Source organism: Oncorhynchus tshawytscha, linkage group LG20 (genome assembly GCF_018296145.1).
Source record: "Oncorhynchus tshawytscha isolate Ot180627B linkage group LG20, Otsh_v2.0, whole genome shotgun sequence".
Lineage (NCBI taxonomy): Eukaryota > Metazoa > Chordata > Actinopteri > Salmoniformes > Salmonidae > Oncorhynchus > Oncorhynchus tshawytscha.
The window spans coordinates 38,066,821-38,079,879 of NC_056448.1; the positions used below are offsets into that span (position 1 = coordinate 38,066,821).

Below are 13,059 nucleotides of genomic sequence, written 5' to 3' on the forward strand. Positions count from 1 at the left end.
TATATTTTTTAATATTTTTTTTATAAAGGTCAAAGTTGAAAGTTGATAGGAGAACCACGTGGTTGGAAGATACGCGCGAAAGAGTAATCTCAAAAACAAATGTGACAGAGTTCTGATCTTGCTAGCTTTGAAGTTAAAGTCAATAACATGTTCGCGTGTTATTAAAGTAAAATTGCTAGGCTATTCAGTTCTGGACAGAGTGAACAAGCTTATGTTACACGAATACCTTATTTGTTGCAGTTGTCTTTTTTTTGCCGGGACATGATAGCTAGCTGGCTAGATTATTTTGCTAACGTTAATTCCATTGTAACGTGCTAGCTATTTTACAGTTCAAGACGACTTTTCTCATATTTAGGGGAGAAAAAGCGAAGGCTGCCTCAATTGCAACAATTGTATTTAGTTCGTTTTGTTAAAATACGCGTAAACTAGCTAGCTAACTAACAAAGTAATGGCAGAAAGACCCGAGGACCTCAATCTGCCCAATGCTGTTATCACGCGCATCATCAAGGAGGCGGTGAGTGCGAACATTTTCTACAGATTTTTGTTTCAATAGGAGCATACTGGTAAATCAACAATGGGACAAATGCCTGCCATTCCCATGACCTTTACGAAGCTAAATGGTATATACACTCAATGGCCAGTTTATTAGATACACCCATCTAGTACCGGGTCGGACCCTTCTGTAGTCATGAAGGGATGCACCTGGTCAGCAACCATGTTTAGATGCGCTGTGGTGTTCAAACGTTGCTCAATTGGTATCGCGAGACCTAACGTGTGCCAGGAAAACATTCCCCACACCATTACACCACCGTTGACACCAAGCAGGATGTGGCCATGGACACATGCTTACGCCAAATCCTGACTCTGCCATCAGCATGACACAACAGGAACCGGGATTCGTGGGAGCTTTTTATGTTTTCCACGCATCAATTGTTCAGTGTTGGTGATTGTGTGCCCACTGTGCCCACTGCTTCTTGTTTTTAGTTGATAGGAGTGGAACCCGATCTAGTCATCTGCTGCAATAGCCCATCCGTGACAAGGACCAACGAATTGTGCGATCCGAGATGCCATTCTGCACACCACTGTTGTATTGCATTTTTATTTTTACTGTTTTTGGCCTTAGCAGATGTTAATGCGAGTGTAGCGAAATGCTTGTGCTTCTAGTTCCGACAATGCAGTAATAACGAGCAAGTAATCTAACTAACAATTCCAAAAAAAAAACTACTGTCTTATACACAGTGTAAGGGGATAAAGAATATGTACATAAGGATATATGAATGAGTGATGGTACAGAGCAGCATAGGCAAGATACAGTAGATGATATCAGTACAGTATATACATATGAGATAAGTATGTAAACCAAGTGGCATAGTTAAAGTGGCTAGTGATACATGTATTACATAAGGATGCAGTCGATGATATAGAGTACAGTATCAACGTATGCATATGAGATGAACAATGTAGGGTAAGTAACATTATATAAGGTAGCATTGTTTAAAGTGGCTAGTGATATATTTACATCATTTCCCATCAATTCCCATGATTAAAGTGGCTGGAGTAGAGTCAGTGTCATTGACAGTGTGTTGGCAGTAGCCACTCAATGTTAGTGGTGGCTGTTTAACAGTCTGATGGCCTTGAGATAGAAGCTGTTTTCAGTCTCTCGGTCCCAGCTTTGATGCACCTGTACTGACCTCGCCTTCTGGATGACAGCGGGGTGAACAGGCAGTGGCTCGGGTGGTTGATGTCCTTGATGATCTTTATGGCCTTCCTGTAGCATCGGGTGGTGTAGGTGTCCTGGAGGGCAGGTAGTTTGCCCCGGTGATGCGTTGTGCAGACCTCACTACCCTCTGGAGAGCCTTACGGTTGAGGCGGTGCAGTTGCCATACCAGGCGGTGATACAGCCCGCCAGGATGCTCTCGATTGTGCATCTGTAGAAGTTTGTGAGTGCTTTTGGTGACAGCCGAATTTCTTCAGCCTCCTGAGGTTGAAGAGGCGCTGCTGCGCCTTCCTCACGATGCTGTCTGTGTGAGTGGACCAATTCAGTTTGTCTGTGATGTGTATGCCGAGGAACTTAAAACTTGCTACCCTCTCCACTACTGTTCCATCGATGTGGATGGGGGGTGTTCCCTCTGCTGTTTCCTGAAGTCCACAATCATCTCCTTAGTTTTGTTGACGTTGAGTGTGAGGTTATTTTCCTGACACCACACTCCGAGGGCCCTCACCTCCTCCCTGTAGGCCGTCTCGTCGTTGTTGGTAATCAAGCCTACCACTGTTGTGTCGTCCGCAAACTTGATGATTGAGTTGGAGCGTCATTGCATCTGTGGACCTATTTGGGCGGTAAGCAAATTGGAGTGGGTCAAGGGTGTCAGGTAGGGTGGAGGTGATATGGTCCTTGACTAGTCTCTCAAAGCACTTCATGATGACGGATGTGAGTGCTACGGGGCGGTAGTCGTTTAGCCCAGTGCCGTCTGGGCCTGCAGCCTTGCGAGGGTTAACACGTTTAAATGTCTTACTCACTTCGGCTGCAGTGAAGGAGAGACCGCATGTTTCCGTCGCAGTAAAAGCCCAGCCGTTTCTGAGATACTGGAACCAGCGGGCCTGGCACCGATCATTCCACGCTCAGTTAAAGCGAACAGTAACTGGATGCCTGTCTGCCTGCTTTTATATAGCAAGCCACAGCCACATGACTCACTGTGTAGGATGAACCATTTTTGTGAATAGGTGGTGTACCTAATAAACTGGTGTGTGTGTGTAAATAAATTCTGTATCATAAAACAACCATGGATGGAGTAGCTAGTGTTTTTGTGGGTACCTACAATGTTATTATAGATTCATTCTGAACCTAGCCTATACCCAAATCTCAGTCTTGTGTGTTTATAGCCCTTGATCATGACTCAGTTCCATATTACACAAGTCATTGGACCAAGGCGTCTTCTGTACGGGGGAGTTTTGTTAAGAGCCCCGACGCTCTGAACATTAACACGCATAAGGACCGTATCTTTCATATCAGCAAGAAATAATAATAAAAACAAAAGGTTAAATGAATACACCTATTTATAGGGTCTGTGTTCCCACACGGCCATATCTCCATGTTAGTGTTTGTTTACGGAAAACGGGCGGAAGACAGTTGACTATCTGTGTGAACACGTTTGTGGTGTCAGTCTTCTGTTTAATCACTGAAAAATACTCTCAGCTGCAGCTGTGTTAAAACGGTACACAATGTGTTTTTTTTTTTTTGTAAATAATTTTGATGTGATATGAAAGTAGAGGGATATATGCTTTAGAACTGTACTGCAATTAAATCAATTCACCTTTAGCTGGGGTATTTGTGAGGTTTTCAGAGCCAATTCAATCCTTATTAAACAAAATTTTTAAGGTCGTTGGACTATAAGGAGCAACGTAAGGCTCCTTTTAGTCCACTTTCGGCTCGTGTGTGTATAGTGACAACACATGCTTGCAAATGACAACACTGCCAGCTAATCTAGTAACACTACTCTCACTATTTTATTGTAAATAGCTCCCAGATGGGGTGAACGTGTCAAAAGAAGCCAGGCGAGCCATATCTCAAGCTGCCAGTGTATTCGTCCTCTATGCAACATCTTGGTAAGAGAAACTACACGTGCCGGTGCAACAGGTTTATGCAATAAACACTTATTAATTGGCCATTTTATAATACATACCTCCATACAGTCAAGTGCTTTCAGCACCTGGAATATATACATATAAAGGTATCTTTCTGAGTGCAACAAATAATATTAATTGAACCCCCCCCCCCTTTGCCAACAGTGCAAACAACTTTGCCATGAAAGCCAAACGGAAAACTCTAAATGCAACAGATGTGATGTCTGCGATGGAGGAGATGGAGTTTGAACGCTTCTTGCAGCCTCTACGTGAATCTTTGGAGGGTAAATGTTCAAATGATCATCACCGATCAACATTGAATTTCTTAACAGCCTGTGTGTTTTGGAGACATTGGCTGTGTTTGAGCGCATCAATTATAATCGGTCGCTAATCATCGACTGAGCAGACGGACAGATCTACACTAAATAACAACTTATTATGATTTGTGGATTGGTCTGTCTGCTCAACAGCAACTGATCAGTATTGACACTCAAACATGGCCATTGGCTGGCTTGGCCTGAAAATGGGCCAGCAATGCATTGTGGTCAGTTCTTGCAGACTGCTTGATGCATTTTAGCCTATTGGAACAATGTTCTGAATTAATGGGGACACTTCTTGTTGTATTACATTTTGTTTTGATTAGAGAACCTGACACATTTTCCCATTTTAATTGTGACTGTCACCACAGAGGATTATAAGTAGCAGAGGTTGCTGGGTGTAGGCCCAGTTGTCCCATTTTAAACCTCATTTATCTAATTTCCCCTTCATTGGAACAATGCACTTTTTTTCCTATTATGGGGTGGATATTTATAGCACTCTATAAAGCTATGGAAAATTGTGGCCAGTGTCGACTACAATTGTCCACCTTGCTAACCACTGACTTATTAAGTGAATGCTGTTTTTATAACAATGTTGTTCCAATACAGCTTACAAGAAGGGCCAGAAAGGGAAGAAAGAGGCATCGGAACAAAAACGCAAAGATGCAAAGGAGAAAAAGAACGATGTGGAGGAGAACGACAAGAGCAGGGAGGAAGAAGAGGAGGAGGAAGAGCGCATGGATGAAGACCAGGAAGCAGAGAATGAGGTTGAAGAGGAAGAAGTTGAGAATTGATAACTGACTGTTATTCTTCATGTAGTAGAGCACTGATCAGAACACAGATGTGAAGGCAGGGGCCCTGTTTGAGTACTTGGAAAAGGCACACTAATATGTAAATATAATAGTCTCTTGGTTTGACCATTTTTAAAACGCATGAACATGTTCCATCCAGCAACAGATACTCTTCTACACAGCATTCACAGATTCAGTTGTCAGATCAGTGATTTTATTTTGATGAAGGGTGTTTTTTCAAGGTAAACAAATAGTGCCTTGGCATTAATGTAATAGTTCTATTCTGTTGTCTTCCAGCCACTGGCTCACTCTGAATAAAGGGAGTAGTATTTAGACCAACAACCATCTCCATCAGTTATTTGCTGGAATAAAGCACAATGCAAACTTGCTGTATTCTGATGAGAAAGGCCTTATACCACAGTTCTAAGACCATTATTGATATCATTTGTTGATGTTCTCAGATGTACTAATTATCCCAATGTAAATTTGACGAAGTTACTCGTGTTTGGTAGACTTGGTGTCGACTGACTCTCCGTCCTCACTGAACTCATAGATTTGTGTACCTGACATCCAAATATTAGTATTTGGCACAAATGAGATCAGCCATGCTTGACCTTAAAAGAATGATGCAGAGAATGTAAAAAATGTTCACAGGCTGTGTGGTTGTTGGTCATGACTCAAACTCTGGCTTTGAAATTAATGATTTGGTCTGTCTGGAATCTTGGAAGATGACAAACTAGGATTAAGGCTTTCAAAATCAGCCATGCAAGTAACTGTCAAGTCCTTGTCAGGCTACAGATTACCAAAAGTGAGCTATTATATGTTGTCTTTATGTTGTCTATATGTTTTCTTTTGAACAGAAGGCCTCCAGTGAAGACTGTTTTCAGGGGATTAACTGTGTACTTTTGTAGTGTTGGATACTGTTTTTTCAATAAAGATTTTTGTATAAACCACTGAATGCTTTTCCATTAACTGCAAAATTACTTGTGAAGTTAGCTCATCAAAAAAACACTTCCACTACCCTTGCCACCGTTGCTGAAAAACTGGGGCAGGGGTGTCAAACCTACTCCATGGAAGGCCTAGTGTCTGCACGTTTTGCAAGTTGACTCACCGAAAAGGCTACCATTCTTGGGTATTATTTCCATGACCTACAGATGCTGACAAGTGTACTCTAATCCAGATTTTTGTGACTCAGTTTGGGTTAGACCAATGGTGACTTGCACTGGATAGGCTACTATGACAAGAAGAATATTAGCAGCACTGAAAGATGTTTTCTATCAGTGGGAAAGACGCACCGCACCAGGCACACACAGCCCACATTGGGCAGGCAGGCTCCGCTCGCCCAAGCGACCCTTGCTTCCCCATAACCACCAGTTTACTATTTAGCTTTGCCTGGATGAGAAACAAACTTCTATACGAAATTGAAAATGATACTAGTTTAATATTAAGTCTCGCTATTTTTCTTTCTCTCCCCTTGAGAATAGAAAAGTAGCCTGTTTGAATGTCGTCTTCCTCTACCCTCCCACTTTTCCCCTGCATCCCATAGCAAAGTTCTGACAGGTCCCTTTAGTTTTCACTTTGCAATAAACCTACACAAATAGGAAATTACAACAAAAAAGTAGCTGAGCACCTGACTTCACCATTCATTTATGTAGTAAATAAAACAGTAGAACTTGAAGAGGTAGTGATGAATAACATTTGTTTTCATTAGGGAGCGGCAACTAGAAACAAATGCCTAATTACTTGTTATAAATTGGACTCAACTAAATCATTGGTGACTGACTCAGACTCAACTCAAACACAGGGGACTTGGGACACTAAGTGGACAATTTTAGAAATATTGGTGCCCAATTTTCTACACTTCAGTGCACTCCACTTATAATTAAATGTCCCACAGTGCCAATCATTGGGGTAAACACAGATTAAATTCTTAAAAGGGACAATTCTCCCAAATTACAAAATTACTTTCCTTAAAGCAGATTTATGCTTGACCTGACAATGTGGTCCAGAGGCTCAGTACAGAGGGTGTGAAGCAATTTGGAAGCCTCCAGAGGCTTGTGGTCAAATCAAATGCTGTACACCGCCCAAATACAGAGGGGCCCGCAAATAGCTCCACATTGATGGTAGGTGGGGGGCAAGTAGTGTGAACACCCTGATTCCTGCAGAGGCCACAGTGCAGTAAATACTGTCTGGTCAATGCAGACGCCGGGAATTCCATAAACCATCCAAACCCTCACGCATCTTAAATGTGTAGCACAGGTTACCTTAAGATGTGGACAAGCACAGAAGGGACATGTACCACTAACTTCCATTGAATTTGTGTCACAGACTCGAATTTGCTTATAGTGCCAGGTTTTTAAAGCAGACTGCTCACAGGGCCAGAAACCATATTCCCCTATATTTAGAAGTGGCCCACCACTGCTACATTGTTGCCAATACACCACAAACGATTTAAGGGTTTAAAATATGCATCTGTTGAGACAGGCTTTAAATACTTTGAGGCAATGACTACAGGAACAGCTAGCATGCCATTTTGCCACTGCCACCACTGCTTAAAACCCCTAGGGTATGAGATTCAGCTATTTCACCAGGTAGACCACTACACTGACCTGGCAGACATGGATGCAAAGTGGTGAGGGCACTTTGTGTGCAGCAAAAAAAAAAAAATACTAGGGTGAAATGCAGGTTAAAGATCACTTAAATGGTCAAAAATAAGTTTGTGAACCTAACGCATAGCCAATTTCTTTTTAAAAGGCAATCCAATGTTTGCAATTGAGAACACTATTGCAGTTAGCCATGACAGCCTCAATAGAACACTTGAAACCAACACCTAAATATTGCACATGGAGCAAAAACCAGCGTAAAGTAGACAGATGAAACTAATTACATTGTTGCTCTATTAGTGGCCACTAACTACAAGTGCACAAGGCTACCTGTGTGCAAAAATAACATTCCGAACATGTGAACACCCCTAACTCACAAGTAACTTCCAAGTTGGACAATATATTGTCTGCACTGCACATTGTACAATTTGCCCGTGGACATCTGTTCTAGTGTGCCAGCAGCAGAGCATGATACCCTTTGCTGGCATAATCTCATAGTGTTATATTCTTCACCTCCAGTGGCATCCTGCTTAAGCCAGGCCCAGCTCAGCTTGTTTAACCAGCAATGCCCAATTGGGAAAATTGACCAAATACACCCGTTTAGATCGGTAGTTCGCATTTCAAATTGCTTACTGGACACTGGCAACATTACTCTTCATTCCTCAAGTTAACATTACTGTACTAGTTGATACTATTGTACTTGGCTAGATTTTACCAACACCATCTGTTGTAACATTACTGTTGCTGTTTAACTATTATTTAATTCATTTTAACACCATTAAATTAATTTTATCAGTTAACCCATCACCTACCTCTTTACTGTTCAAGGGACATGCTGCTGTAAGGTAACTGGCAAACTTCTTCGGCTCTACACCAATCACGTAGGGTACCCATTTTGGATTCAACCGTCAAATTTCACTTGAATTTTTTTGCCTACAATTACAGCCCTAGACAACCAGGTGGAGAGTGCTTTAAGTTACCGAATTCATCAAGAACAAGGGAGGAAATGAACACCTGCAGGCACTCAAGCCAGTGGAACACATTGCACCTGTGCCCTCAGAAGCCAATCTGGCCTTTTGTTCTTTGGGTGAACTATCTTATGTACAATTCAAGGTCAACCATTAACAGCTGTTAAGCAGTGTTTCTATTTGCTGGTTAACACTTGAGTTCACAAAACGCATACAAAGTGTGTAAATAGTAGGTTGACAAAAGGTAAATAACTGGCAACCATAAAATAAGACAATGAATATTCATGTTTATTATTTCTCCATTTGACGCTTTACTCAGATGGGCACTCCACCTTGCCACTGTTGATGTCATCAATGACATCATGGGGAGGGCGGCCATCGATGGTGCAACCCACAGACTGGGCAGTTCCCAGAATCTCCTTGATAGTGCCTGAGAAAGTAAAGACATTAGGACCAGCAGGGGAAAAAATAGTTTATTGTATGGATAGGGGCAAATTTGTTCCAGGCCTTTCGGCACAGAGCTTCCCACATTCTGGGCAGCCCTGTTTCCTAGAGCTGGGTCCATCTTCGCCTCCACTGGACTATACTCAGTCACTCAGAAAGACTGGCAAAGTGGCGGGAGGCGGAATCATAACAGGTGATTCAGTGACCCTGAGAAGATAGAGGCTCTTACCAGAAAGCTCCCTGGCAATGGAGCGGGGCCTCATCGTGCGGGCAACTGTCACAATCTCATCGAAGGTCACGCTACCGCTGTGCTTGACTGGAAACAAAGACAGCATGCTTAGATGCGTACACTGGATCTATGAATCATTGTTGGTTGTAAAAACAGATGGGACAGCTATGTTACTAGATAAGTGGTCCTTTTGGCACAGTTGTTCCAGGCCTTTCGGCACAGAGTTACCCACTGTCTGGGCAGCCCTGTTTCCTAGAGCTGGGTCCATCTTAGCCTCCACTGGACTATACTCAGCCACTCAGAAAGACTGGCAAAGTGGCGGGAGGCTGGAATGTACCCCCACTACAGGTTAAATTGAAAGCGGCATTAGACACAGGGCAACTTACTGTTCTTGACCTTCTTCCGGTCACGAGGGGGCTCCTTTAGGGCCTTGATGATCAACGCTGAAGCAGAGGGCACCACCTCGATCTACAATAGAGCAAGAAACCATGTTAATAACAGCAGATTGATAAACATTCAGTGGCCAAACCATTTGGGAATAGACTTGGTACGTACCGCTGCCTGCCTGTTCACAATGGTAAGCTTGACAGTGATCCTCAGGCCCTTCCAATCTCCGGTGGCCTTGGCGATATCGTCACCAACCTTCTTAGGAGACTAAATGCCGAAACAAGGAATGTACAGATTTAAAATAACAGAAAAGGCATCAAGCGCCAAACTGCTCAATAGTGACAATTGAGGCAAATGACAATATTGGCAATTGTTCCAGGCCTTTCGGCACAGAGATGCCCACCGTCTGGGCAGCCCTGTTTCCTAGAGCTGGGTCCATCTTAGCCTCCACTGGACTACACTCAGTCACTCAAAGACTGGCAAAGTGGCGGGAGGCTGATCTGTAGAAAATGGGTAATCAAACCACACCAATCATATTAAATTGGGAGGAATGTAACACTTACCAGACCCAGGGGTCCAATCTTTGGGGCCAGCGCTGAGGTGGCACCAACTTCTCCTCCTGTGCATCGCATGTACACTGCAAGGGATAAAACAGGATAAACTGGTTATTTTTGAGGGGGAAGAAACATCCTTGCAGTATGAGTTATAGCTCCATGCTGGTTCACCAGACAATAGTTATAGAATTCACAAATGACAGAAACCTCCGTTAATATGAGGGCACCATTGTTCCAGGACTTTCGGCACAAAGTTGCCCACCGCCAGGGCAGCCCTGTTTCCTAGAACTGGGTCCATCTTAGCCTCCACTGGACTATACTCAGTCACTCAGACTGGCAAAGTGGCGGGAGGCTGAATCCTAATAGCAGGCAATTCATTGATTGTCCCAATGCTTAAAGTATATTATAGAATTTGCCTCTGGGGTGCCAGTGAACGAAAAATACCCCACCACACGTATTCCACTACGGTGTATACTGGATTTCTGTGACAAATATCAACCATCTAATGCATTACTTGTGTAAGTGGCAAATATGACAGGATACATTTGTGGACCACAATCAGAATAAGGTCCATGCATCCGATTACAATAAACGTTACCTATTGAAATTCTGCTGTCAACGCCAAATGCCTATGAACAACAAGTACCCTTGTAGGTCCGTGCAAACTTTCACATGACTAGGCCACCCAGGCAGAAATTTACAGAAGACTCTTAAATCCCTCAGTCAAAATGAATCACCTGCTAGGTTGCTACATTTGATTTGCATACCAAATTTAAAGTGGCAAAACAGATTGTCGCTTTAAAATGTTACATGCGAGCCTGTAGTCTATCCAGCCCATGTCACACGTCTTTCAAATTAAATGGGAATTTGATGATTTTGGTAGCCAAACTAAAATAAAGTATTTAATGTCAATATCCTTCACTTTACAATTTAGACGCGTCAGAAAGTGTTACTTGCAACCACGTGGCAGCTACTTGGCTAGGCCAACATCATGGATATGAAATGGGCTATCGTTGGTTACATAGCGGTAACACAAAAATAGTTAAACAGAATATGTTCGTTAGAACGCATCACGAACATATGTCATTTCGCATTTACATTCAAGAGATATTAGCTGTTCATCCTAACTAACGTTACCATTTCATCAGCTCATTGCTGCCCCTGCATGGACGCGCCAGACAGAAGTCGACTCCATTTTGCCATTTTGGATCTCATCTGAAACAACAATTTTACAGTAGATGCCACACATACCAACTTTAGTCTCATTGGGGTCGAATTTAGGAGGCATGGTGCTGCAGTAGAAGTTGAGCTCAGTTCAGCTTGAGTTGGTGAGGGTGTCGGATGAACCCGGATTCGGGACGACCGATTACTGTTGCACCTTCACCGCTAAAGTGATAAAGGAAAGAACGAAAATAGGGTGCGTGACATTTTATAGACCGAGAATAACGCGAGACTTGGCCGAAATGACGCGCTGTCATGTCTGTACGTCATTCACACGGTTGATGAGCTGAGGCACCCGTTTAGACAATTTACATACAATAGAAATAAGCGGAATAATTTTTATGTAATTCATTTCATTATTCTTTTGGCCAAATTTCATATACACAAATGTAAATTTACAAACAGAAAACCACATTTTCGTACCCTACAAAAATAAATTGAACTGTATTTTAAGACGGTTAAATGCTCTACTAACAAAAAAGCTGTTAGAATTGTAAGTATATGCATGTCCCTTAAGGTCCTTGTGTAATTGTAATGTGATATTGTACCCCCTAGCCCCGCCCCAGCCCCGCCCCTAGCTCGATTGTCTATTGTTTGTAATCTATGTATGCTTGTGTTCCCTCGTGTGCTTTATGTATTGATTTGATATTAATTAAAAAAAAAAATTAAAAAAATAAAAATAAAAAAAAGCACCCGTTTAGACAACAATCACCCATTGGTCAGTACTATCCGGAATCCTTGGGACATCTCTAACCTAAACCATGCGTTTACTCTTACTGCTGGCTGAGATATTAGCCTTACTACTTGCAAAAAGAATGAAAGAAGTCCTGGATGCAATCATTGATGAAACACAGTCTGGATTTATGAGGAACAGACATATTTCTAACAATGTCAGACTAGTATTAGACATACTTGACTACTCAGACCTAATAACTGAGGATAGCTTCCTATTATTTTTTTTAGATTTTTATAAAGCATTTGACACAGTAGAGCATCAGTTCCTCTTCCACTCCCTTGAGAGACTTGGCTTTGGGGATTTTTTTCTTCAAGGCTATTAAGACTCTCTATGCAAATGTTAACAGCTCTATCAAATTGAAATATGGCACCTCGCCTAGATTTGAGTTAAAGAGAGGAATTAGGCAAGGTTTCCCTATCTCTCTGTACCTGTTTTAATTAATCACCCAACTTCTTGCAAATTCTTTAAATAATAGTCCTGTACAAGATATTTCTATAGCTGGTAAAGAAATTATTGTAAACCAGCTGGCTGACGATACTCAATTTTTTCTGAAAGATGCTAACCAAATTCCCATATCGATCAATGTGATACAATCCTTTTCCAAAGCGTCTGGTCTATATCTTAACATTAATAAATGTGAACTCATGGCTGTCAAAGATTGTGTGACACCTTCATATTATGGTATACCAGTCAAATAAGAACTTACATATTTAGGCATAACCATTACAAAGGATCAGAAGTCTAGAGGCTTACTAAATTTTAACCCTCTTATTAAAAAACCCCAGAAGAAGCTAAATCAATGGCTAGAGGGACTTTAAAAGGTAATAACCCAGGCTGAAGGTATCTCTAGACTAACATATGGCGCTCTATCTTTATATCTTGACAGTAAAATAAGCAAGGAGATAGACCAGATGCTTTTCAACTTTCTGTGGAGAAAACATACCCACTACATTAGGAAAACTGTTGTAATGAATACTTATGAGAATGGTGGGCTGAATTTTCTGGACTTTACTACTTTAAATAATACTTTTAAGATCAATTGGATAAAACAATCCCTAAGAAGACCCACTTCTATCTGGAATTTTATTCCTCATCATGTCTTCTCTACTTTTGGTGGCCTTAACTTCATGTTGTTTTGCAATTATAATATTGACAAGTTCCTGTGAAACTTTCTGCTTTTCATCGGCA

At 41.8% G+C, this 13,059-nt stretch overlaps 2 protein-coding genes and 4 non-coding genes across 7 annotated transcripts; 1 reads left to right on the plus strand and 5 right to left on the minus strand.

Moving 5' to 3' along the window:
* The first annotated feature begins 33 nt into the window (after positions 1 to 33).
* Positions 34 to 5,682, plus strand: pole3 (polymerase (DNA directed), epsilon 3 (p17 subunit)). The gene is made up of 4 exons (XM_024381613.2): positions 34 to 514; positions 3,518 to 3,603; positions 3,787 to 3,905; positions 4,548 to 5,682. The coding sequence occupies exons 1-4, from the start codon at positions 449 to 451 to the stop codon at positions 4,730 to 4,732; spliced, it is 456 nt and encodes a 151-aa protein (XP_024237381.1). The 5' UTR covers positions 34 to 448; the 3' UTR covers positions 4,733 to 5,682.
* A 2,885-nt stretch (positions 5,683 to 8,567) lies between these two features.
* On the minus strand, positions 8,568 to 11,334 carry rpl12 (ribosomal protein L12). 2 transcript variants are annotated; one of them, XM_024381610.2, is made up of 6 exons: positions 11,166 to 11,334; positions 9,924 to 9,997; positions 9,529 to 9,627; positions 9,360 to 9,441; positions 8,974 to 9,060; positions 8,568 to 8,730 (listed from the first exon to the last, which is right to left on the minus strand). In XM_024381610.2, the coding sequence occupies exons 1-6, from the start codon at positions 11,200 to 11,202 to the stop codon at positions 8,612 to 8,614; spliced, it is 498 nt and encodes a 165-aa protein (XP_024237378.1). In that variant the 5' UTR covers positions 11,203 to 11,334; the 3' UTR covers positions 8,568 to 8,611. The 2 variants fall into 2 exon arrangements, with proteins under 2 accessions (XP_024237378.1, XP_024237379.1); XM_024381611.2 differs by having other exon boundaries at positions 11,052 to 11,167.
* LOC112220435 lies at positions 8,795 to 8,920 on the minus strand. The gene has a single exon (XR_002948869.1). It is a non-coding gene; the product is annotated as a small nucleolar RNA SNORA65 (small nucleolar RNA).
* LOC112220434 lies at positions 9,171 to 9,296 on the minus strand. Its single transcript, XR_002948868.1, has one exon. It is a non-coding gene; the product is annotated as a small nucleolar RNA SNORA65 (small nucleolar RNA).
* LOC112220436 lies at positions 9,729 to 9,852 on the minus strand. The gene has a single exon (XR_002948870.1). It is a non-coding gene; the product is annotated as a small nucleolar RNA SNORA65 (small nucleolar RNA).
* Positions 10,142 to 10,263, minus strand: LOC112220437. Its single transcript, XR_002948871.1, has one exon. It is a non-coding gene; the product is annotated as a small nucleolar RNA SNORA65 (small nucleolar RNA).
* Positions 11,335 to 13,059: the final 1,725 nt, after the last annotated feature.